The sequence below is a fragment of the Heliangelus exortis genome, chromosome 2, assembly GCF_036169615.1.
Source record: "Heliangelus exortis chromosome 2, bHelExo1.hap1, whole genome shotgun sequence".
Taxonomy (NCBI): domain Eukaryota; kingdom Metazoa; phylum Chordata; class Aves; order Apodiformes; family Trochilidae; genus Heliangelus; species Heliangelus exortis.
In genome coordinates this window covers 98,772,820-98,799,459 of record NC_092423.1, presented here as the reverse complement: position 1 = coordinate 98,799,459, position 26,640 = coordinate 98,772,820, and the positions used below count along the sequence as shown (strand labels likewise).

The following is a 26,640-nucleotide window of genomic DNA, read 5'->3' as shown; positions in this document are numbered from 1 at the left end:
ACACCCATACACAGAGAGCCCTTGAATGTTAAATCCTTCCATTTCTACTTCCTAGGATGCCAGCAAAAACTGTGATGTTTATCATAGTACCCAGTCTTCATCATGTGTTTTACAGATATATAAAGACAAGCATTCCTTCATTACATTGTAAACTTCATGTCATGATTCATACTCACACCTAATTCATACAATTAAGTTTCCTCAGATTATTTTTGTTTTGGTCCTAATGCCAATTTAAGATTCGGCAGGGTTCATTAAAAGTAAGTACTTCCAAGCTACCAGAACTCCCTCAAAACTTCCAGGGCTAAGCCTGACTTTTTCCTCTATCTATTAAATGATTGAAAGCATTTCTCTTACAGGAAAATAGTTTAAATTATTAGGATGTAATTTTTGATACTACCATTTCCAGTAATTCTGACTCAAAGAAACCAGTCCAATTGCATCTTTGCTATAATTATTTTTAAACTGTAAGAAAGTTCAGGTAGTACTTCCCATTCTATATTTGACTAACATTTCCAAAAAGAGAAGACAGATGGTTACTGTGGGATGCTGACCACTCAAAACACAGGAAATCAATGCAAGATACAAAGATTCAAATACTACAAGGTCAAGGCCATCACAGCATTTTTATTATGCCACCCCTACCTTACTAGTAATTGATCTTTTAGAAGTCATCTAAATATATAATGAGCTTAATTATGCTGTAATACAAAACTGCCAGACAAGGGGCTGGGGCAGACTGCAATGAAAAGTGCAGTCTTTGAAGTTACCATCAAAATCACATAAAGGAAAGTGCAAAGGATTATATTAAATGATTGAGGTGATTTGTTTCTCCTTTATTACTAACACTCAGCTGACCTGAGGGTGCTGTTATTCTGGGTACAACCAGACAGAAACATCAAAAAAACTAAAACAGAAGAAAGAAAAAAAAGGATAACAGCGAAGGCTACTCTGCCAGATGAAGGAATCTTCTTTCCATGCTGTTGAGGAAATAAGATGATGTTACAGCCTGTGGCAATTGCCTTTGAAGCAAAATGTTTTCTACCAAGAACATGAAACAGATTTAGTCTAATGTGCTAACAACAGCTCTTCAAACAACACTGATAGTATTTTCTCCAGTTGTTCTGATTAACCACTTCATGAAAGACACTTTATTTCTCTTGTGCCCAAGACTGTATTCCTAATGTCTCTTTCTCCACTGTCAGTGCACCCCCGTGACATCAGTAATTTATTGGCATCATTTATGGTCCTACACTAACCACAGACAGCTACTTCTGACTTTGAGGATGACTCTCAGATATTGCTTATTTTCAGTATAAGGAACAACCTAATCAGATACAAACATACTTTATGAATGAAGGGAATGACAAGCTGATATTTTTTTTATTTCAAATTACATAACACAGCAACAACAGCAGCTTCTTGCTAATTTCATTTTACATCTTCCTCTAATTTATTCAACTTTGTTAAGATGAGATGGCATGTTATATATTATCTAATTCATGGAATGAAGACAACTGGCCTTTCTGAGTAACCTTCTGGCACAGTACTTGCTGGACAATTGCCTATGATATCACTGCTTTTGTTTATTTTATTTATTTATTTACTTATTTACTTAGAGAAAGAGAGAAAGAAGAAAGAGAGAGAAAGAGAGAAAAAGAGAGAAAGAAAGAAAAAGCAAGAGCAAGAGAGAGAGCAAGAGAGAGAAAGAAAGAGAGAGAAAGAAAGAAAAAGAAAAAGAAAGAGAGCAAGAGAGAGCAAGAAAGAGAAAGAGAGAAAAAGAAAAAGAAAAAGAAAGAAAAAGAAAAAGAAAAAGAAAAAGAAAAAGAAAAAGAAAAAGAAAAAGAAAAAGAAAAAGAAAAAGAAAAAGAAAAAGAAAAAGAAAAAGAAAAAGAAAAAGAAAAAGAAAAAGATAAAGAAAAAGAAAAAAAAGAAGAAAAAGAAAAAGAAAAAGAAAAAGAAGAAAAAGAAAAAGAAAAAGAAAAAGAAAAAGAAAAAGAAAAAGAAAAAGAAAAGAAAAAGAAAAAGAAAAAGAAAAAGAAAAAGAAAAAGAAAAAGAAAAAGAAAAAGAAAAAGAAAAAGAAAAAGAAAAAGAAAAAGAAAAAGAAAAAGAAAAAGAAAAAGAAAAAGAAAAAGAAAAAGAAAAAGAAAAAGAAAAGAAAAAGAAAGAAGAGAGAGAAAGAAAGAGAGAAAGAGTAAGAGAAAGAAAGAAAGAAAGAAAGAAAGAAAGAAAGAAAGAAAGAAAGAAAGAAAGAAAGAAAGAAAGAAAAAAATTTAGAAAGAAAAAGCCTTTTCTATCATACATTAAAGAATCTGCTGACTGCAAAAGGCAATGTTTTAAAATCAGTTAAGCAACCAATGTGTAACAATGCCGGCTACCAACATCAAGGAGTCTAAGAATAAAACTGTTTAAATTCTCTTTTTAGAAAAAGTTACTAACAGATTAATTACCTGAGCAAATTTTAAGTGCACCACTTAAAAAAAAAGAAAAAAAATATTAAAAATTATTTGAAAATAGCATATATTGATTTACCTTACTAACTTTAGTAGTAATGCAAGTGTCTAAAATGGTGTTTTGCAGCATGCACTTTCTTCCCTTCTGTGCAAGATCCGACTCACTCCTATGCATAGGCATGGGATGCAAATTAGAAAACTTGTCAGGTTTCATTTGCAAAAAGGATGGGTATCGCCAGGCAAGTATGACTCAGTAAATTACATCGACTCTGGCAATTTGGAGAATGAGGGACATCTTCTTCAGCTCTTTTTCTACCTTTACAAGCTAGGAGAGGCACACATGCTACTTGCTAGAAGATCACAAGTGTTTGAATATAGAATCTTTATGAAATTCTAAAGCTAAACTTACAAATATGTCTCAACCACTTTCTAAAGCTCACACTTTCTTGATACTTCCCTGCAAATAAGCAAATATACCTTATCAATGTTTTCTAGTTAGAAAAGAAGGTCATCTCAAAATAAAACAGCAGGATGATGAAACAGGTTGCCAAATTAGGCTACCAAACAAAAAGACCAATGAGTGTGATGCTGCTGCAACGACACCCTCTGATAACACGGTACTCACTTTATTTGTAGTGTTGCATGAGGGCTGGTGTTAGGGAAGGAGCAACACACGCAGACAGTGAAAAATACAAATGATAAGCCACAGGAAAACAGGAGGGCATTTCCCACAATTACAACACTTAACTGCACTTAGGAGCAGAAAGAAAGTCATCAGGTAGGTTACAAGTATACTGCATCAGTCATTGTTTTCCATGCTAAAGTCACCTGTTGCCTCAGGGCAGATGTGTACAGAACAGCAGAAGAAAGAGTAGTGGTGTGTAACTTCTGGTATCGATCCCATGCCTCTTATCAAATGAGGGTGAGCTATGCTACATGCAATAAAAAAAAAAAAAAAAAAAAAAAAAAAAAAAAAGCTCAGCTTTTCACAGAGTTAAGCTGCAGCTTCTCCCACACTTCTTGTAGAATGAAAGAGAATTTCCAGCACACAGTGGGCTGACCTGAGGCAGCACAGTTAGATAAACACTACAGTCGAAGAAATACATAAATCCTGCCATTTTCAGGCAAAAATTTGGAACCAATTTCTTCTGCTGGGCCTATAAACCCCAACAACAACAGTTTCTGTGAATGACTAGCACCAAGTGTTTCATATATCCAAAATGCAAGCCAGCTTTTCAAATACTAGTTTCAAAATTGCAACCCAACAGTACAATAACTACTGCTAAAAGTAATTTGTCAATACTCCATGAGATGGAGGTCATCTAGGAGAAAAGAATGCAACATAGAAACATTCAGAACAGACTTTTTCCTGTGGTTTTAAAACAAATTAGCTGTCAGTGATTTGCAGAATAACAAGAATTACTGACTAATTAAAAATATTCAAGCATCTGAGCATGATGGCAGGGAAAATAATGCCAATAATTCTCTGGCTAGTTAGTCCCTTAGAGAATGCCAACATTGGACAGTTCTGAGAAGAACTGGTGTAGGTCTTTTATTAATTCATCATTCCATTCATTGTAAGTCAGTGATATATGATTGTGCCAATGCTACAGAATAACGTTCATTAATAATGAGCATTTCCAGCTGAGAAAAGCTGGAAGTTCAACTTTTTGTGCATTTGGATGCATATTCCATGTATTTAGGCACAGCAAATCAGAACCTGCCCTACAGATACTGGCTGTGGCTATACATCTGGGTTGTTCGTGGTTTTTTAATTTATTTATTTTTAAAAACAGGGATAGAAAATTGGACTCCCTCAGATTTGTGGTACCACTGAGTTTAGAGAAAGACTGAAGAAGCAGTTTCTTACAGCAGGACTTCCAAGACCCACTGCTATACATTTTAGAACAAAAACACAGTAGCCATATCCAGGACATCTTGAAGAACGTACTCAGGCATCTATTTTCATGTGAAGGAGAGAGTGTAGGATTTATTGCAATTAATTAATACTTTGGTCCTTCAATCAAAAGTGAAACAGAAAAAAAACTGCAAGTTCTGTCTGGGTACCAAGGAAGACTGCAGATAAAATATCCATCATCAATTTATTTTTACTTGTGATCCTTTCATCACAGTTTAGAAGTTCTGGGGCTTGGGGGCTTTGGAGTTGTTTTTTTGGTCTTGTTTTTAAGAAATAATAGAAATGGTCAATGTCTACTTTCTTTTTCTCATGATCAAAGTGATACTGTTTTTTATTGGATCTCCCTTGTGATATTCAATGTAAGCTATGGGGCTGTACCAACAGCAGCACTGAGCAGGGAAGTGATGATTCTCCTTTACTCAGCCCTCATTAAAACACGTCTAGAGTACTACATGCAATTTTTGCCCCTCTGGGGGTAAGAAAGATGTTGATTAACTTTAACAAGCCCAGGGGAGGGGTCCCCAGGACATTTGGGGCTGGAGTTTAAAGGAACAGACTGCAGAAGGAGGGCTCATTCAGCCCCAAGACAGCTTTGGGGGCACCTCACAGAGGCCCCCTCAACACCTAAGGGGAGGTTATAGAAAAGACAGAAAGAAGCTTTTTACAAATATGTGTACTTAGAGACTGGCCACAGACAAAAGTCAGGAGAATTTAAGGAAGGAAAGAAAAGGAAAAAAAAAAACTAAAAAAAGAAACAGGTTTTGATGTTTCTGTACACGATACTGAGTTTCTTGTCTCAGTTCAGTAAGGACAAATGGCTGGCAGATTAAACACTAAAGAAAGGTATTTTAAGATACAATGTATCAATAAAATTGCATATATACACAGTATTTCTTGAATTTTGCCTCAGAGTATAGAGGTAGACGTGTTTCAAGGTCAAACAAATCAAAGATTGGAACTGGGGAAAGTTGTACTGATCCAGGAAGGGTCAGTTTTCTCAGAGTTGGGACTTCTCTCATGACGAAGGCATCACTTGAACAAGAGTGATGGAAAATAAACATCACTGAGTGCTAATCCCTCTAAACATTACAGGGTTCACTGTTAAGAGCAAGCAGCCATTAAACAAGGAGATTAAATCAATTACTGCCTTTATTTTGAAAGAAATAAACTTAAGGCTTATGTGGTGTAGAGTAAATATGTTTTGTGCGGCCAGATAGGTTTTTCCCCTCTGTCCATAGTGTTTTCTGTAGTGTATCTTAGGGAATATGAATGTCATTCCATCTGAGAGTAAACAAACAGTGAAGTTCTGAGCTAAACTGTACAATCTGCCATCCTAATAAGCATGGCACTAAACTCACACAAGAAAGACTTCTGAACACAGCTCCATACCATGGAAATGATAAGCCCCTTCTTGGAAGCCAAAAGGGAATTATATTTTATAGCAATATGGACATGTATATTGTCGCCCAAAAAAGTTCAAAGGTGCTTACCAACATAACATACAGTAGGAAGTGCATGAAAACTTTGGAAAAGAAAGATCTGTCACATTAGGCAAGAAGTAACTCACACAGTCTTCCTAATTAGTAAATGTATGAAAATTGTTTATAATCATCTTTAAAACCACAGGAGAGGCTTTTTTTCTTTTCTCTTAGAAGAGACCTGATCACACTTCAGAAGAAAATAACCAACAAAGTCAGAGAAAATGTGACATCAAAATCTATATGCAGGCTTAGAAGAAACATAAGCAAACTATGAAGATTATAGTTTTTCTGGTTGAAACACATGAGACAAACAGCCACCACAACAGTACCACTTTGGGAGTTTTTTCTGCTCAATAGCATACTGAAAGGATGTTAAAAAAGTGTTAAACTTGATTATCTTTACCAAAAGCGCTGTTTTCAAGAACAGAGTAGTGGTATTTTATCCAAAGCTGTTTATTGCTTTCCTTTCAATTTAGAGAAAATACACTATCAAAATAGTATTTCTTATTTACATAGCACTATACTTCAAGCATACATGCCTAGCATTTAAGTAACAAATAAAAGACATGGGTCATGCCTCACAGATCTTTGTTCTCCAAATTATACAGTAATCTGACGTGTTAAATGTCTAGAAAGGAAAGAAGGAAGAGGTCGAATCAAAAGATCATGCAGTTTCCCCAGCTGGTAGCATGTGTATCATAACAGTTTCTTTGACCCACAGCACTATAACCTGAAGCAAGCCATTTTATAATCCAGCACTTAGACAAGTTATAAATTTCTGTCTAGGAATTTCTACACAGAAACATACAATTATTGCCATCAAAGAAAATGCTGATGTTATCAATGACTCATGCAAAGATGTAGAGAGTAATGAGAATTCCATGCTTGCAACTTCTAAAAAGATGCCCTGCAGTACATGTCCCAGAAAGCACCCTGGTCTCTGACAGTTTCAAAAGGTTGAAACAGTTCCTGTTCATCTTGTAGAACTGTAAAGTAAGTATAAAACTTTATCAAAAAAAAAAAAAAAAAATGTTACAAAGGAATGCAATAAGGTGAGTCTTTAAAATTATAAGCACAGTGATGGACCACAGAGAGGAACTGAAACATGTTTTAGCTATGAACAGCTATGTTCAGTAGCTACAGCTATGAATATTGTCTATCAATAACCTCATAATCATAAGCCACCAAAATGATGACATGAGCTAATATTTACAGTAAAAGTTTGGTCCATAAATCAGATTTGTGGAAGAGACAAATTTCTTTGACTTCCCTTTAGTTTACTTAGTAATCTATTCTCAGTGACCAGGAAACTGCTCTTCTGAAAGATGTGAAAAGCTGAAAGTATAACTGAAAGCTGAAAGTAGCTGAAAGTATATAAGGGAAGAAAAACAAAACACAAACAGATGCAGCAACTGTACAAACATTTTGCAAGTTCCAGACATTTTCCAATATACGAGCACATAATAAAATTAATTCAGAATATATGTCACTGCATTGGCTTAGTAGATGTAGCAGGTGATTTCCTAGGCAAGAAAATCAATGCTAGAAAAGAAACATAATAATGTAATCAGCATCATGTTTTATAGTTGGGCATTTATCAATCTGGAGTAAGGCTTACATTCAGATTACAAGGAGGGGGGTGAACACTGACTGTCCCCTATATTTAACTGATCATTCCTTTCTGAGCCTTTGCAACAAAAGCTAAACTTATGCTAAATGCTAAATACTTGCAACTTGGAATACAGGACTGCTAGGAAGCAGCCTTACAAAATTCCTCACATTACCCAAGAACTAATTTCTCTAATAGCATGTCTTTTACCCAAAAAAACCCAAACAAAACCCAGCAGCATACGGTTTACTGAATGTCTAGGGAAAGACAACACTTCTTTACCATCCCTTTACTCTTTGCATATCATCCTATAATTCAGTGGGAATGCAGAACACACCCCCTTATCTATGAAGGAAATAATTTTCCATCTCCCATGCAACTTCTGAGCAAGGCGCAGAACTGACCCTCACTCTAATATCACTTAAATACTTCAGTTTTAAATTATGGTTCTGTCAAGCTACATTAACAAATTAGTGCCTTGGAAACAGTAGACAGAGTATGTAATGTCTGCAATCCTGTGCTTTATAATGTTGTGCCAAAAAGGGAGTGCTTCGTGTATCACTCGCAAACACACAGACTCACTTCTTAAAAGTTTTACTTCATTTCCAGAAGAGCTTCCAAACTGAAGACTACATGAATGAGCCCAGAGAAGTGTTAAACTGCACTCTCCAATGATTCAGATTGTAAAAGTATAGCATCCTGAAACTATTTATGAGGGGGCAGCAGATTAACATAATCCTCATCCCTTTTTCTGCAGAACTGGACAATTGATAGGAAACTCAGAGCTGTTAATTTCTACAGTTAATCTTAACGGCTGATTTTATGCCTTGCAAATGTTATTCTAAAGTGTTAGAGTAAATAGAACACTAGACTGTTGTTGATTTAAGTGATTATACATACTTTTTCCTATCCAAAGGATTATTTAGTAAGGCAACAAACCGAAAACGAATTAAAGAGTACTCCTTTTTATTCACAGTGCAGTTCACTCACAGAATTCATTGCTACAGGATATTATCAAAGCCAACACCGCAGCTCAGAACTGAAGTTATAAAAGAAATTAAGATGCAGCATAGCAACCTTAATGTGACATTCAGACTTTACAACTGCCTGCTAGAGACAGGAAATGGACAGGTAAGACTCTCAGGAGAACAGGAGAAGTACATTAATTCAACCACATCCTGAATGTAGCGCATCAAAGGATCCGCTTCTAACAAATGCACCAAAATAAGGATTAACTTGTGGACTTTGCTTTTTAATATTCAAAAATCTTAAAATGGTTTGTCTGACAAAATAATGCCCAAGTATCCTGCTTTCTCTCAGTACAAGATTCAGAGGACTCCATCGCTTGCATTCCTGCCAGCAATACCTGCACTTTTTCTGAAAGCTTTTTATCTGCATGCTGCCAACTTCTGAACTGCTTGGCTTCAGAGACCTGTCAAGATGACAGCATGAAGACCTGTGATCACCAGAAAAGTAATGTTAACAGAAAACTTTTACCCTAGAAAACAAACCTGAGTTTATTTAGTAACAAATATTGACCAATCTGCTGCAGCATGGGGGGACAAAATAAACCAAAGTTTTTTACTAGCCTAGCAAGTCATACTTACAATATATTTAGAATTGCCTAAAGATGTTACAAAGGCTTGGAAAATCTACTTGACTACACAGACTTTTTCACTAATGAACACTTGCTAACATCATTCTTCAAGACAGAAAGCAAATATGCTACTTCTTAGAGTGTTCCAGACCAAGCGGAGAAAGTAGTTGCAATTTTCTTCAAGTGAAAGGTTATCCTCAAAATAAATCACTTTAATTTCACAAGGGCGATCATTTCAATGTGAAAAGCAAACCAGAAAGGAGATAGAAAGAAGTAAAGCTGGAGTCTAAACACCCAGCATCTTTACATGCATGGGGAAAAGGTTTTACTGGTACAAAAGAGTGCACCATTTTAAGTTTCTCCCATATGTGATCCATTTAACAATACTCCCTTCCAAGAGTCTTTTCAGTAGCTCCAGACATTTTGAAGTTGGTCTGCTTTTGCCAGCATTTGCAACTCCACTTCTCCAACAAACATGGTGTTAAAACTGCCCCACAAAATTATTTTAGTCCTTGAGTGGTTAAAACTGTTGCTCTCCATCCCTCCAGACTACTGTTCTACAATTTTCGTCTTCTGTATTTGTTTATTGTCTGTCCATATTTTTGGACTTCTAGCAAATTACCTGAAATGGAAGAGCACTGTGGCCACACATGTTATAGAATTCTCTTTCTTAACCTTCCTCAAAAACATCCCCAAAACAATGAGCTATCTGTTCCCAAAATACATATAGTTCTGTTATTTCATTCCTGACTGCTCTGATGAAAACAATACATAATATGGTCACTGTTGTACCTGCAGTGTAAAGACAGAGAGGGAATTCCATGCATGACACAACTGATACCTGTGAGCTTCACTGCTACCAACAAAGGATACAAATGCTTAGCAATTTTGACAAGTCACCAGGCAAGCTGTTCCCTTTCTCCAAGTAAATCCCTCCAAATTAGCTGCTTCCCACTAATTTCCATTCCCAAGTTGAAAACTGTCTGTCGAACAAGCTACCTCCCAGGCAAGCCCTAAGCTTTGCAAATTTATAAGTTCTGCTTTTATCTCATCTTAATCATTAAGTGGATTCAAAGCACTCAACTGAACAGTTAGGATAAATAAGTACAGGTTTTAAGAAGTAAAGGACATGTATTTAATTCCCATATTTTGTGGGATGCACCATTAAATAGAGTCTCCCAGTCTGCCTGATAGAGGAAAGCAGACACAGTCAGCCTGAGATAGCTACTACAGAACAGAGAAGCTCTGTCCTTGCAGACAACTGCAACATCCTCCACCTCCCCAAGCCCCTTTCTCTGGATCCTTGTTGACCTCAGATGGAAGACACAGAGACTGAAGCAATGTTTTGCTTTTTCTACACAACAAATTTCTAACCCTGTGACTAAAAGCCCGGAAAATGTTGCTTCTGCATTTTTTCCTCTTGACACCTTTCACCTGCTCCCATTGAACAAGGCAAATAGCAAAACTTCCTTTAACAAAAGAAGCCAGATAAAATTTCTAAAATATCTGAAGAGAGGAAGGAAATGTAACAGTCATTTTAGGATATCTTGTGAAAACTGTTATCTAAGTGAATATTTTTTTTCAGCAAGCTACCCAGGAAGGGGTTCCTAGATGTTTGTTGATGTGACTAACACTTTTATGAGTGTTATGGGACAAAAGGATTTTAAAATGTAACTGGAAGTCTATGTGAATTTCTCTCATGCTGTTCCCTATGATTCTTCTCAGTACATCATAATAAATATTCCCCAGTGTCACCATAATGACCAAAAAAAAAAAAAAAAAAAAAAAAATCATCAGTTTGATTGGTCTTTGCCTTTTTTTCTTTTTTAGTAACTGGCCAATTTTAAGGCATTGCAGGCAGCCCTCTTGCAATGCATTCACACACATTCATAAGTATACACTGTCACAAACATCACTATTCAAATTATCATCCAGTCTGGGTAGGCTGTGGTACAGCATCACAGATTGCTTTGTCATCACCATGGCTTAGCATCACCTGTACAAACTGGCACATAAAAACTATTCAGTCTCCTGAAAACTGCAACACAATGTCATATTCTCTCATCGTTAAAAAACAAAAACAAAAACCAAAACCAACCAAACAAAAGCACTTCCTGTGAAGTCAGTGACAAGCACACAAAAAATAGTAATCCAAGCTTGGCATAGTTAAGAGCCACCATAGGCTTGCCTTAATATTACAGTTGTTCAACATATTCTGTCTTTTAAAAATGTGGATAGTAATGATTCAAAGATTTAAAAAATACAGGGAGGTATTGGACTCTGAAATACCATTTAAAGCACATAATTTTAACACTGTTTTAGTGCCTGCTAATGTAGCAATACAGACATTTCCCCTCCAGAGTATTCATCAATACTTCTTGATTTGGAAATAAAAATCAAAGAGTACCTAAGCATGCTGGAATTTACCTTGTTCTTCCAAGGCAGAAGAAGCAGCTCAGTCCTACTGAGGCACTCCCAACAATAGAATATACGTGTTTTTGAAAATACTGTGTATGCTTAAAAAAATATTCTCTGTAACACACTGTTTATACCCTGAAGAGATAATCATTATGATTCATTCAATATTCTGATGAATCATGATCACTAAAAGGAGAAATAAAAGCCATTCCCTCTATTTACCCAGAAGTCAAAGATTTGGCTTGAAGAAAGAAGTGAAAACTTCCATTTAGTAGCCGAACTCTGTTACCTACAAAAACTCTGAAGTCTTTTCTTTGTACCTTCCACCGAACACTGGTACCTGCACTCCTCAAAAAAATCCCAACTTTCTAGAAGTTCCTACAGTTCTTACTTCATCTGGGTCAAAAATCAAAGCTTCAGAAAGCAAATGTAACTTCTGGGAAGTGCCTTGGCCAGGCAGCTGGCTCACTGAAGCCTCTTTGCTGATAACACACAATCCAGTAGCATCAGTCAAAACCCAGACAAACCTGATCTCTCTAAGGATTTTTTTCCCATCACCCTACTTGAAAATAATAATGTTTGGCTTAAAAGAAAACCAATCGATTGTGTGTGAAGTAAAACAATTGAAAGCAGAACAATTAAAAACTGTTATCAAGCGATGGGAACCGCAACTTTGTGGTTCCAGTCTCTATAAACCAAAGAAAGCAATTAGTAAAAGATTATTCTCATGCCTTACTTCAGAGAGACAACACACACTTTGCATGTTTCAACTTCATATGAGTAGCAAAAAAATCAGGTTAATGTCAAGGCTCAATCTCTAAAAAACAAAACACAAAAAGCCCACTTCCCACCACCAGTGCCAAAAGGGTCCCTCTCTCCCCCTTTTATATCTGTTTTTCCAGAGATGTACTACTACAATACAGGAAAATATCACATTGCAATAAACTCACAGGAAAAAAAAAAAAAAAAAACAACCCAAAAAACCAGCAAAACAAGAGATCCAACTCATTCAGTGTTATGCTAGAACCCAGTACTTTATTTGCAAGGAAGTTTCGCATCACTCTGAGATATCATTTAAGCTCCAGGTTAGCATCAGACTGAACATAAGATTTTATGAAAATAACATGATAGTAGATCAACTCTGAAGTCATAAGCCTACAGTTATCTTTCCAATCTCCAAAGTCTTTCATTTTTCACATTAAATTTGACTGTCTCCTGCAGACACTGAGGTATGTCATTCTTGAACTTTAAAGGGATACATCTAACCCTATCTCCATGAGATTACACTCTTTGGTGCTACAGATGTGATCCTAAAAAAATTCCTTTAATGAATTGTGTTTTCTTAATTATGTGGTATTAATTGATTCCTGAATAATATTTCATGCAAGCAGAGATAACCAGTACTAGTATTTAATTTCAGTTTCTTTTAAAATAAAGTATTTGAAGTTTCAAGGATTTAAAATATAACCACTTTTAAAGTATTTAAAGAATCATTTTTCAGCTTAGCAGATGTGTTATTTTTAATGAGTTTTCCACAGCTGCCATTACCCTCCACACACCTCGTCAGGGATTCCCAACCTTGTTACTTTCTCCTCTTGGAAACAGAAAAGCAAATTATACCACAATAAGAAACTACAATAATCTGTCATTTTAAAATCACACAAATATGGGCTATGAACCAAAAGAACAACTCTTTCCACTGTTTTGGCAGAGCAGACCCATTTATTGCCCAGACATGGGTAGGAGACACAAGGCATCACTTTGAGCAATGAGTCCAAGTAGATTTTCAGCTGCGGATATAACCTCACCTTAAGTCATACAAGAAAGCATCACTTTGATATATGAACTCTAAAAAGCCTTTTCCAGAAGCCCATGAAACACTTCCCTGATGCTTCAAAAAGGAGGAGGGCATTGGCTCAGGGATAACTCAGGTGCAGATGCAAGAGCAGTGGAGAAGTGAAACAGGTTTCACTCTAGTAAAGGACTCCACAAACAGCTTGAAAAGAGGCAAAGAGTAACACCCCCAGACACAGAAAATGAAGAGGAAAAACTGTTTGTTCATTTACTCATTCCCCTCTCAAATCCAGCTAAACAAAAGCGCTAGGTCCAAAACCAAAACTTCTGCAGTGGGATTTCTTTTTCACACTCAAGACGGGAAGTCCTTCCTCCAGATTTTATATTTCAATTAATCTTCAGATGAAGAAGACAGGACTATACACAGTTCATTACACCGTGAGTTCTCATCTGTGGAGGTATCACTGCAGTGTGAAAGTATCACTGCATTACTATCAGGAACTGGGACACTGAAACAGTTCTATCTGAACTCATTTTGATACAGAAAGAGCTTGGTAAGAGTGACCACCTGAAAGAACAATACCTCCACTATTTTAATTTCACAGCTAGATATTAGATTATTAGGCGTAGTATAAAAAAAAAAAAAAATTCCACCTAATACAACTTATCTTCTAGAATCTTTCCTGCTCCCCACTCATCTTTCCAGCAAATTCATCCTTATCTATAACCCAACCATTTTTCATAAGGTTAAAGAAAATATGGATGAGGCCCAACAGGTTTCAGAGGGTGCCCTGTGCCCAAACCTAGCATTGAAAGACCTCCCTGGTACCACTACCCCTTGGCCTTGAGGACAACCCACCACCTGCCCCATCCATCACCACCTCTGCACGCAGCATTCTCACACTCCAGCCAGCAAGGCACTGACACAGGGACAGCCTCCAAGCAGGCAAGGGCTTTTCACCTGATGCTATGGGCTTGGGGAGCTGTGGCCTCCTGATCTCCAGAACTGGCCACCAAGAGCAGGACTGGGGACCTGCAGGGGGACCATTAGCTTTGGAAAGGGTGGAAAGTGGGTGCAAGGAGTCTTGCAAATCACCCTTCCTTCATACAGCCTCACTAACAGCATCCAGCCCTCTGACTCAAGCCAAGTGTTGGGGGGAAAAAAGTGCATTTTGGCTCCCAGACTGTGAAAGGAAAAGCGGCTGCACACTGCGAGACACCAGGGAGCCACTCGGGTCCCATACACCTCTAGTGGGGCTGATGATGGGGCCAGCATTGTCCTTCCCGGAGGAGAAGTCAGAGGCAGTTTAGGATGCGTGGAAGGAGGCCGTGGGGCATCTCGAGGGAAAGGTGGAGGGAAGATGCCTGAGATCGAGAGGAACTATCCGGGCCACCACAGAGTTCCTCAAGGACAAAGCTCCAGGCAGGCTGCGTGTCGCGGGGAGTCACCGGGCAGCCCACTCCCGGGGGGTAAGAGAGGCCGCACGCAGAGCTGAACCCCCGCGGGTGGGAGGCGGCCCCCGCAGACTCTGCGTTCCACGCACGCCTCCGCGCCGCTCCGGGGGGTTCTGGAAGTAGCCGGCGGCAGCCGGGACCGGCCCGGGAGCCCCGCGGCGGCCGCGCAAGGTACGGCCGGCGTCGTTCCGCTACCCGCATGGGATGCGCGGCGCCGGGCGCCCCTCCGACGGGTTTCTTAGAGCTCCATGCGGGAGGAGGGCACCATCCCCGACTGTCGCTTCCAGAGTCCCCCGCCCCGCAGCCCCATGGCCCCGGCAGGCACCGGCACCAGCCGCCCCCGCCGCCCGGCCGAGCCCCCCCACCCTCCGCGACTGCGGTTTTCGAAGGGAGTCCGTCGTCCCACCGACCTAACGAGTAAATGTCGCTAATTCAGAGTTTTATTTCCAAATTGTGCGGAGAGCATGGATTAATATTAACATATTCACCCATGGCTGGACACCGCAGTTCTCCATCCAAAAATAATTCATTTCTTGGATGGCCGCCTGCTAAGCAACGCGATTTAAGAAACTGAAATTTCTCCCCCCTCAAAAAAAGAAAAATCTCTCTCCTGAAAACTTCCGTAAATTAGAGAATTCCTCCTTCTGACTGAGGGTCACTGACCGCTTTTACGAAGTGTCCTCGAAACCCTAACAAGGCAGATGAACCAGAACGCCCGGAGGGCGAGAACCCAATCCTCCCCGATTCGGGGAGGGCGAAGCGATGCGGGGCGAAGCGGGGCACATGCTTCGATGCCGATGCGGGGCGAAGCGGGGCACAGGACCCAGCGCCAGTTTTTCCCAGCAAATGACCGCGGGGCCCCGCGGAGCTCCGCACGCCGCTGAGCGCCGCGGGCAAAGCCCCAGCACACGTGCGAGCCCCGCACTCCTGCAAGGAAGAATCAGTAATAATAACAACAACAACAAACATGTAAGAAATAAGAGCCGCGCTACTGAGTTTAAAGTTTCCTGGAAAAACAGCGGGACGTGGGAGCAGCCGCGAAGGAGAGCGGAGCATCCCCCAAGCCGCCGGCCGGGCGGGTAGCCAGGACGGTCCGGCGGCACCGGGACGCGCACCCGCCGGGCGACCCGCGGCCGGCCGGAGGGACGTGGACGGAGGGAGGGAGGGAGGAAGGGAGGGACGTACCGGCAGTCAGGCACAGGGGTAGGAGCAGCCGGAAGGTGAGCCCGCACACCACCTCGGTGGCCATCGCGGCGGGGCGAGGGTGGTGGCCGGCCGGCCGGAGAGACGTTCCTCTCTGCGCGCCACCGCAGCTCCTAGGTCCGCCCGTGCGCGGAGCCGCCGCGGCGGCGGAGCATCGCCCGTCCCCTCCTCGCCTCAGCCGCGCCGCCTCACGCCTCCCGCCGCATCCCGGCGGCAGCCCATGCAACCAGCTCCGCGCCGCACCCCCGGCCCGGGGCACGCACAACACGCCCGCCCCCTCGGGGCTCCCCCCCACCCCGCCTCCCCTCCTCCCTCCGCCGACAGCGCGGAGCGGGCCCCCCACCCCCTCCCGCCCCCCACCCCCCCCCCGCCCGGCGCCCCGACGGCGCGGGCCCAGCCGGCGGCACCCCCGGGCGCGCCCCGCACCCCGCGCAGTGAAACTCCCCCGCGCCCCGCCCCGTCGGGGCCGGACCGGGCCGGGCCGGGCTGCCAGGGGGCCGGGCGCTCGCTGCCTGCCCCGGCCCCTGCCCCCACCTCGCAGAGGCAGCGACCGCTGCCTGCGAGCCCCCTCCGCGCCGCCGGGACCGTCCGGACACCGGGCTGACACCCCTCAACTGGCTCCTGTTCTCCACTTAAACCTTCACTCTTTTTTCTTAACGCTTCTTTTTGTGCGTAGAGTTGGTGTGTGTTTTGTTTTGATGGTTTGGTTTATTTTTTTTTTTCTGGAATATTTTTCTTTATGCATTTTACATTTATTCCCCCCCCCCCTTTTTTTTTTTTTTTTTTTTTTTTTTTGTGTGTGTGTGTGTGTGTGTGTGTGTGTGGTGGTTCTTGTTCGTTGTTTTGGGGGCTTTTGTATGTGTGTTGTTTGCTTTTTTTTGAGGGGGGGAGCAGTTTTCTCTCACTTTGTACATTTCCCACCCCGGGCTTCAGCAGCACGTTTACGTCGACAAGAAAATTGTCGCCTAGGAAAAAAAAATTAAAAAAAGATCTGCGGTCGCTGGAATGTATTTGACTTTTCTGGAAAGCTTTTTACCCTTTAAAATACCGCGCTGGCTGGAAAGTGCTGTGGGTTTAAAGGGGCAGTTTCAAGACTCAGCTGTCCCTGTGGGTCTGCTGCGTAAACCTCATAGTTTGGGTTCAAATAGTGATGCTGTAAATTAGAAAGTTATTAATGTTTTTATTAACATAAGTAAAAGTGCATTTAATCTTCGGCAATATATTGCAATCCCTCCCACTGAAACAAGGCGAGTTCAGACAGAGCATCCTCCAATGCTGCAAAGAACTCCTTGCTCCCATGCGAGATCCAGAGTAAGAGAAAGTGGGAGCAGTGATCCTGCAATTGTTAACATGAATTCTCACTGCTTCTCCATGCTGAAAGGCCTCATCCAGGACCCTTCTTCAGACTTGATTTATTGACTCCTTAAGCATTCTTTGTGGTTTTTTTTTTTTTTTTTTAATATGCATTTGCAGATTGATGTTGCAGAAAACAATGTTTGCAAACCTAAGTGTAAACTCAGAGTAAGATACAAAAGAAAAAAAAAAAAACATTGTGTTTTGACAGGGACTTAAATGATATATGTTGAGCCATGCAGATGTCTGATATTTGGTTTACGAATTATTCAGTTACTCAAATTTTGTATAACAGCCTACCTGACCCTGATATTAGAGTATTTGGAAAGAAATTAACTTCAGGCTTACATATATGAAAAAACTGGGGAAAACTAAGGAAAATAAACTACAGATGCTAAGTCAATCTGCCTGATGGGACCCATATCATCAGGATCTTAAGCCTCTTCTGAAGAGGTAAGGTCATTTCACACTCAGATATGACTGAATGCATGGAGTTTAAATGCACCATCTGCCTGTATTAACAGTGATTGAAACAAAACCTTGTCCCAGCAGAACGAATGCGACACCCTTAGCTCTGTGGTGGGGCACAGTCCCGTGAGATGGCTCCCACCTTTCCTGCATTTGGGCCCAGCACAGCTCATCCAAACATCAAAACAATGAAGCAAGCCTGGATATTTGTTTTCAAATGCTCTGGCTTAGGTTTCTGTACACACTGGTCTTTGTGAATATGCCTAGTGATCACTTCTGTGGATGCTAAAACACCAGGATTGACTAGTACTTAAAATGCTAGTGAAGTATCTGAGCAGCCCATGGGAAAGTCAGCATTGATTTAAGACCCTGGGACTTTTCCCAAAATCTCAGAGCTACTAAGGAAGCTCTCCTTGCCTCAGAAGCTACAAAGTAAGCAATTAAAAGGAGTCGCCTGTATGTGTAGGATACATGCACTTTGGCACCACAGTTTCAGATTTTTACTGGGGTTTCTTATGCAGTTCTTCAGATTCATTACTACATTTATTACTTTTGTAGTACAGTTATCAAAACGTTTTCTTCCTCAAGCGGTGATTTAATTCTATTATTTGGGAAATAATTATCTGGTTTTCAGTACTTACCGTGGAGTTAAAAGTGGAGTTAAAATACATGTATCGAGTGCCTCATTACCTTCCTCCAGGCTGCTCATCTACTGCAAAATCTATGCAGCCGCAGTGCCACCTTTTGGCTAAAAAAGTCTTTCGTGTAAATTTCTTCCCCACAGCTGCCCGGAGTTAACTGTTTGCAGACACGTAACTTTGAGAGAATAACGAGATATCCATCGGCGAACCAGACCTCCTTAGTGGTAAGAAGCATAAAAAAATATGTGAAGCCTTACCAAGAGTCGTGTACACCTTCCGGAGTTCAGCTGTTGACAGGAACAGTGAATGCATTAACCTGAAAATTGGAAGATTGCTATTAGTCAGCATGGAAACAATAAAGCATAGGGCTCTGTGAGTAAAATAAGTAATGCAGAAAGAGAAACTGAATTAATGGGGAAAGTGTCTTTTATATTAAGCATACATAATAGCAAACAACGTCTAGGGGATAGCCAGGAGTTTATTCAGCTGATACCAGGTTTTTTTTAAGTGACATAAAAATGTAAAGCAGGAGGGCTGCTTCTTTCTTCCCTGAGGGCAAAGAACTTCGTGAAAGCACACTGTGGCCCACTCGTTTTTTCTCTTTCCCTCTTCAAATCGTCAGGCTGTGTTAGTCCTAAAGCCTACTGTAAATGTGCTTGTAGCGGATGCAGTGATCTCACCATCTACCAGCATTTCTTTACCTACTTTCCAACTACCAGGATCTCAGCCCTGCATAACTACATAACACCTGCCTTAAACATTTTAGCAGCAGGGAGGTTGAGGAGGCCTCCTAAGGAAGACGGAGAGGAAGAACAGAAGAAGAAACTCCTGTCATTAAGAGATTTACCCCACCTCACTTTGTTTCCTTTCCTACAGCAGTAATTTGGGGGAATTTTTGAAAAACATCCCTGCTTTATCCAAAATGAAAGATCAGGTGCAGTACTAGAGTTCAGAGGCCAAGAGAGTTATTAGGGAAAAAAAAAAAAATTCTGGAATATATTGTGTCACTGATTCTATTAGGTAGAATCTAATGAATTAGAATTGCTGATTGAGATTAACTGTGCTGAACTGACTGTCCAAGATAGTGCTGTTTGGAAACATCTTATAATTGCCTCAGCTATTTCATCTGTTTGAATCATGAACTCATGGCATTGTTCTAAAATAAATATAGACAAGGGCTCATGTGTGGATAAACACATATATACAGACAAATATACATGTGTATATATACATGTTCACACAATCCATACAGTTGGTGAGCTCCATAAAAGAGTGTTAAACTAGCTGAAAAAATAAAACACCTCTCTACAAAGAATCAGCAATGTATTAGGTCCCATTGAGGGGCAGGACAAGTCACCGAAAACTTTTCAGGGCAATCCCTGCAGTACAACACTGGTTTATATTTGTTATTCTTACAATATGAGTGTCCTGCTTTGGGGACCTGTGGGGAAGGAAATGGCTTTAACATTTACAGTGATGATTAACTGGTGTGTTATGTGTCTTGATCCATACTCCCTAAGACTACACAAAAAAACATCCTGCTCTGCTTACCTATTCTGGAAGTCTTCCTCCTACTCAACCCTGTCAGCAGCTGGGGGAACAGCCCTCAGTGCCCCACCAGGGGTCAAGCAATTCAGATTTCTCTCCTTAGTTCACATTTATCTCTGACTGAAGCTGTTGTTGTTCACTTCCTGTATGATGTCAGCTAAACTTAAAAAACAAAACAAACAAACAAAAAAAACCAAACAACAAAAAAAGCTTTCAAGCCAGTTCTAGTTCAAGAAAAGTTAAAAAAGGCTCTTGAACCTGATTTTTGGTTCAGAGTCAGTTTAACTCCCCAGTGCCAGCAGTAGTGAGGAACCATTTTATCCTTTTAAATTATGAGCTTGTCTTGCTTCACAATAAGGAAATTCATTCCATTTAAATGTATGCTGAGTAGGCAACAAATGTTCTGCTGCCCCAGCAGAACAGTGAAGTTTCCTAGGAGCCTCCAGATTTCCCCCATGCTTGATTTCTCTTCCATTCATTAATCCATAATTTTACTACTCATTTCAGATGAGTTAAGACCGGGCAGAGGGTCTGCAGAAATCTTTCTAAAATCTGACACATCAGGTTTGATTTTTTTCCCTCCCAACCTTTGCTAATCTTCACCATTCCTGTCATAGGCTCTGTCTTAGATTTTTTTCTTGCACAGTAAATATCATTTTGTAGAAACCCTTGTTCATTGCTGGTCTTGTTATGCTGTGGTCTACAATATAATCAATTAGAAAGCATCACAACTTTATCATCTTTACCTTGGAAAAATGTAAATCACAATAGGAGAGAGCTGTCACATGGTTAAGCAGTTCTAGTTTAGTCACATTGTGTAGGACATCAAATCTGGCAGAATCCAAATGGTATCTCAAGGCGTCATTAACTTTAGCTGCAATTAGAAAGGAAATGTGTTTTTGACTACTGAACACTTCCACATACATCAGAAATTAATCATTAGGAGCAGCATTCATAATGAATGATTAGGAAAATGGAATTGTCTAGTGGTCAGTGCAGAGGGCTAACAAAACAGAGCTGCTGACTGAACTGACAGAAACAGATCCCCAAGCTCCTCCCACGTGCATTGGGCAGCTGAATCAATAATACAGGAAAGTTCTTAAAGATCCATTAGCAAGAGAGCCTAGACAAGGTGGAAGGAAAGCACAATCTCCTCATGGAGTTGTGACATTACATAGCTAAGAATTTATGTCTATCAAGCACATTTTAGCAATTATATATTAAATATGTTTTTCTCCTATCAAATCAAATAAGTTTGAGCCACTTTTATTTGCTTGCACGTTTCTGGGTGGAATAATAAATATAGGATAGCTTCAACAGTAAAGGATTTTTAGTACTACTATTAATTTCTTATTAGTTTACTAGTATTTTAAGATTTCTGGAGCAATTTGTGGCAGGAAATTTTAAGCATCACTTAGGGAAAATAATAGGAAGAATAATTCTAAATCAATGTTCATGTTTACCTGCCCATACATAATCATATTTTACATTCAAAGAATTTTGAAAAACGTTGTCCAGAATTGCAAAGGATTGTTTGATAAACAATGAACTATGACTTTTCCCTTGTCTGTTGAGTCCAAACATGAGCAGCCTCTCAAATAACAAACAGGCATGTCACGTAATTAAAACTGTCTAGGAGAAGAGCATAGCTTGTCAAGATTATTTTTCAGCCTGAAAAAAACACAACAAACTTTCTATTCATCACTCAATAAAAATGAACCACTTAGGGTATTTACATTTCAAGAGTCATTTTAGGGAAACCTTAAAAGAAATGTGGAATAATGACATAAACCACAATTATTTTTGGTTATGCTCTGTGACATTATTGGCTTGACTCTGGCCAATTACAAAGCAATCAGAAAGCCCATGATGAAGTGGATTGGTTCCATGGACAGTACTACGCAGATAGTTGTAAACACACAACTATCCAACGGATCCCAAATAGATGGAATAAAAACATAAACCAGTGCTCTGGACCCCTTTGGTGATAGCTGTCAGCTTTGCTCTGCTGCTGTGCTGATATTACTTTTATTTTAGTAGCAAGCAGGGAGCCAGGCCTTTGCATCACAGAAGCACCATCGCAATTTACACTTCTTCTGGCAGCATCAGTTCAGAGCAACAAGAAATGAGGCTGAGCAGATCCCAAAGCACATCGGACCAAAACCAGAATTCTCCATGGGGCACTATAACTGTAAAATAATAGATTTATTACCCAAGTGAAAGGGCAGACGTTGCTGCACACACCTGTGTTTCAGCCAGAACTCCTTCCTCCAGCTGAGCCTACACAACCAAGGAAACCACCAATTCCTCCAGGTCCTTAGTTCAGATCCAGTTTAGGCTGACTGGGACTGAAATGCAACATCCCTGACAGGTGGGCAGTGGGCAGACGTGTCCCAAAAGCCCTCTTCCTTGCTCCCAGAGGGAAGGGACCACTTCTTTCTAGTGAGACAATGAAACACCTCCAACCTGACGGTCTGTATTCAGTTTCCTAACATTTCTTCTACCTCATCCCTCCTTGCCTTTCTCCGGAGCCTGATATTGCAGCACTCTCTGAAAGGACTGGAGAGAGCACATCCTCTCTTTTTTCTTCCTTTGAAATAGACACTGGAAAAGTCTTTCTGAATCCCGTCTGCGTTGTTACACAACTTAGACAGCCTCAGGAGGTTCAGAAACATAAAGACCCAGATAGGAGTTTTGGAATGAAAAGGGAAGTTGCTCCAGAGCGCTCTGGGAGAGGAGCTGCTGCCCTTTCTCAGTTCTCTAAAAAACCCCAATCCCACTGCCTTACAGGGGAGCAGACATACAGCCCTTCCACTCTCCTCCTTTCGCGTTTCCCTCTCCTCACAGGAAAAAGCTCCTTGAGAAAAGCCCTTAGCAACTAAAGGAGAAACTGGGCTTGGAGGAGAGGAGTCAATGGAAGAAGAAAGGGGAAGGAAATCAGTTGTGCAAGCACTTCCATGTGTTACAACCCTGCATTAAGTGGGAAAGTGGGAGTCAAGAAGTAGAGGAGGACATCAGCTGATGGAGAGCTCCAGGCAAAAGAGTACCTGGCAGGGTTATTCCACAGAGCCCTGTACATTTAAAAATAATTTTTAAAACCAACACATTTGGATAGGGGCATCTATCCCCAGAGCAACCAACAACGGAAACAAACTAACGATGATTTTCCATTCCAATGACCAGTGCTATAATTAGATAATAATGCTAGAAATTTAGTCCTCTTTGAGGGGAAAGGGGAAGGTCCTGCTGCCTGACAGCTTAAGGAAAAAAAAAAAAAGCACCTCTCTTAATTCATTTACGTGGATTATTTCTGACATCTCTTTTGTAATGAAAATTTAGGAAAGCCAAAGAATTACTGCTGAACTAAACAGAGAGCTTCAAGATGCGGTCTCAAAAATCCTGTTACAGCAGGGGCTGGATACTGCATGAGCACCCTCAGACTGGTTTTATTAAACAAAATTTAAAAATGCACAGTATTTTACATTCACCTATGTATGTTACTTGGGGTAGATGAAAACAGTTGCCCCCAACAGTTGTGTTTTTGATTGCAGATGTGCTACTTTCTCTTGCCAGCTGAGCTGAGCTGGCCAAGGAAAGGCAAGGATGCAAAGGGCATGTGTACATGGCCTAATGTCAGGTATCTCAGGCTGTAGTCTAAAGATGGAAAACCTTGCAGCCCAGAGCAACATACACAGTTTAGTTTGGACATCTACGTTCAGGGAAATCCTGAATTTAGATCAAATCATATTATAATGGAAAATTAAACACAGTGGCACAGCATTAGCCAAGTGTGTACTTCACCTGGGCAGCCAAACTGATGACTGTATTTTTCACAAAACTCTGCATGGATTTTCTGCAGATTTCAAATGGCAAATGATCAACATCCTGTTGGTGAATCTCATAATGTAATTTGCATCCATTTCTGCATGTTCAGAAAAATACTGAATGATTATGAAGAGCACAGTGACATTTTGATATATTATTTGAAGATCAGTTGTAATATGTTGTCCCTTTCCTACAAGTTTCCTTCAGAAGAGAGGAAAAAGCTATGTAAAAAGAGACAAAAAATCTTGCTCTATTATGGGGACTAAAAAGGCGAGCCAGAAAAACAGAAGGAAGAATGCTGATAAAACAAAATATCATCTTGCACACTGTCATTGTGTGCCCAGGGAAGTTGTGGATGCCCCCCCCCTCCCTGGAAGTGTTCAAGGCCAGGTTGGATGGGGCTTGGAGCAACCTGGGAGGTGTCCCTGCCCATGCGGGAGGGTTGGACCTAGATGATCATTAAGGTCACTTCCAACCCAAACCATTCTACAATTCTATGGTTCTGCCATACTTCTTTCCATAAGAAGGAAAATTGTCAAGCATGACACTAAACCTTATCCATCCTTATCTTACCTAAGGCAGTAAAAACACACTGGTTTTTGTAGTTAAGGGCCACAAAAGAGTAACCCAGTCTAAATGCCACTACTAGCCCCCTGGGACACCAAAGTGCAAGTAACCAAGTATGGTAACCAAGACAAATGGGCTGGATGTAGGATTTAGCTTAGTCCTGGGACTGGGGCCTCTTGAACTACAGCAAGGTACTTGGCCAAACCATCTGAAAAGAGAGCGAAAATTAATTGCTTCAAATCTTGCATAAACTGGAGGTAGAGCTGAACTTGGTCATTATAGTGTCAAGGCAGGAAGATGTGCTTCTTCCCCTTCCCTTAACTCCTCCTGTTCCTTGCACTTGGAAGTAAAGGATAAGTAAGTCCTTCCCTTTCTTCCAATCCCTTCTATGTATTTGTAAAAAATACCCACAAATAGCAGTAGTCATGTTCCAGGCTATTCTCCTCTCACTATTTTCCATGCCCATATCAAAGCGGCTTCTGTTTATTTCCAGAGTACAGAACTAAAACTCACGGAGGAGGATAGGAACTTTTTGTCCGGGTTTAAATTTTTTAGTAAACATATGGTGTATGTCTCTCTGCAGATGAAAACACACTAGATAAGAGGAATGAACCTAATTTTCTATTTAGAGAAATGTTTTTCCTTAATCTCTCCTGTCTGCTTTGTTTTCAAGTTTCCTCTTTGCAAGGAGAGCTTTTTGTAATCAAATCACTTGTAACACCACAAAAAGCTGTGAAATTAATCAAAACCATCTTTTAATATATTATCAATATAAAACTCATGGCTGGTGTAGTTATTAAAACCACAATTGTGAGGCAAACATCAGTTCTCTTACTTAAAGTGTACTTGTAAAGAAGTCTAAATATAGGAAGTGAATTCCCTATGAACCATGTTTGTTTTGTACTTTCCCTGCATACAGACTGAAGTATTTAGGGAAACACATACTTCTAAATTAGTGCTGAGCTTCTAGCTCCTGAAGTTTACTATTACCAGAGTGTAAGAAAGTCATGAGCAGCATACTCAAAGCTTAGGCCTAATTTTTAGAAGTGAATTGCCCTCTAATGAGCAAACCCCTCAAGCCACAGAGGTGAAAATAATTTCAGTCTTTTTGTGTCTGTGCAAAATACATATCACCTCATAGACACTGCACAGCTTTGAGGGGAGCACACCAACCATCATCACTGCAGTAACATGGCTTTTTTGTTCAGAGAGGACAGGAATTACATGAGGCAAATGCCTCTGGGTCTCTTCTTCCCTTCCCACCTGCCTCGTGCACTCAGGTGAAGCTCTGTAGCTAACACTCATCCACCCAAAATGGAGGTGTCAAACACTGAGGCAGGCAGGAAGCAAGTCTGAGAGAGCAGTCTTTAAAACACAGTCCAAACCCCAAACAGAAGCCTCAGTGTGGCCGTGCCTCTCCGTGACAAGCTGCTGTAGGATGGCACAAAAGCTGCTAACATGATCAGCAGTCATACTGCACAGGTCACACTCAGACCAGGGCTGCCAGATCCAGTGTTGCAAGAAGAGTTGCATTTATATTCTTACAGCTCTCGTACTCAGAGATCGTCTAGTCCAGATCACAAGACAGGAATGGTTTAGCCTTGACATCACTGGCAATTCTAAAATTGAAAAGGGTTTGTTGTTTTTCTCCCTCCCTTAGAGAATTATTCCCAATATTTTTAAGGAACTGTCATTTCCTGTAAAATAATGTTTATGGTGGCAGGCTCTCAGTCTTTCTGGTATTTTTTTTTCACAGGGTTATTATTTATTGTAGCTGTTCTTTGTTCACTGTTTTTTTCTGACTTTCAGCAGGGCTGCCCCATGCCTTTCAAAACTGCAGAAAGTTTACAGTAGTGTGGCTCTGAGTAATTTCAACCTATTCAACTTTATATTGAAACTGCCATCAAACATTTGTATCCATTTTAAAGAGACTGTAAGATGTATGTCAAAGGAAGAGGATGTCCATATTATGCCCTCTTTTTCTACCCTCATCTTCCCCTCAAAAAACGCTGAGCATTAAACCAGCTCCATGCCATGGACATGCTTGTTTAAATCAGCAATCTATGAAACCATGCTAGTTGTCTTTCAGTTTGCTGCTTTTCCTTAGATCTTTCCAAAGCCACCCCACATCCTGATAACCATTAGGTCTATGCAGATGGGTAGTGTTCAAGGCACATACATTCACAATAAATAAAAAAAAAAAGTTGATTGGCATAACGTAATAATTTCCTGTTACCACTTGGCTTGGCTCCACCTGTGGAATGAAGACACCTTTTGTCTTCTGGATGAAGCTGCTGCCCATTTGTAAG

The 26,640-nt window shown here is 40.5% G+C and overlaps 1 protein-coding gene across 1 annotated transcript in view; it reads right to left on the bottom strand.

Annotated features, from left to right (window-relative positions):
• PIEZO2 (piezo type mechanosensitive ion channel component 2) overlaps positions 1-16,233 on the bottom strand; it is a 309,019-nt gene extending 292,786 nt beyond the window's left edge. The window contains exon 1 of the mRNA XM_071737144.1: positions 15,912-16,233. Coding sequence (XP_071593245.1) covers positions 15,912-15,975 — 64 coding nt within the window. The 5' untranslated portion in view covers positions 15,976-16,233. The remainder of the gene's footprint in view (positions 1-15,911) is intronic.
• Positions 16,234-26,640: the final 10,407 nt, after the last annotated feature.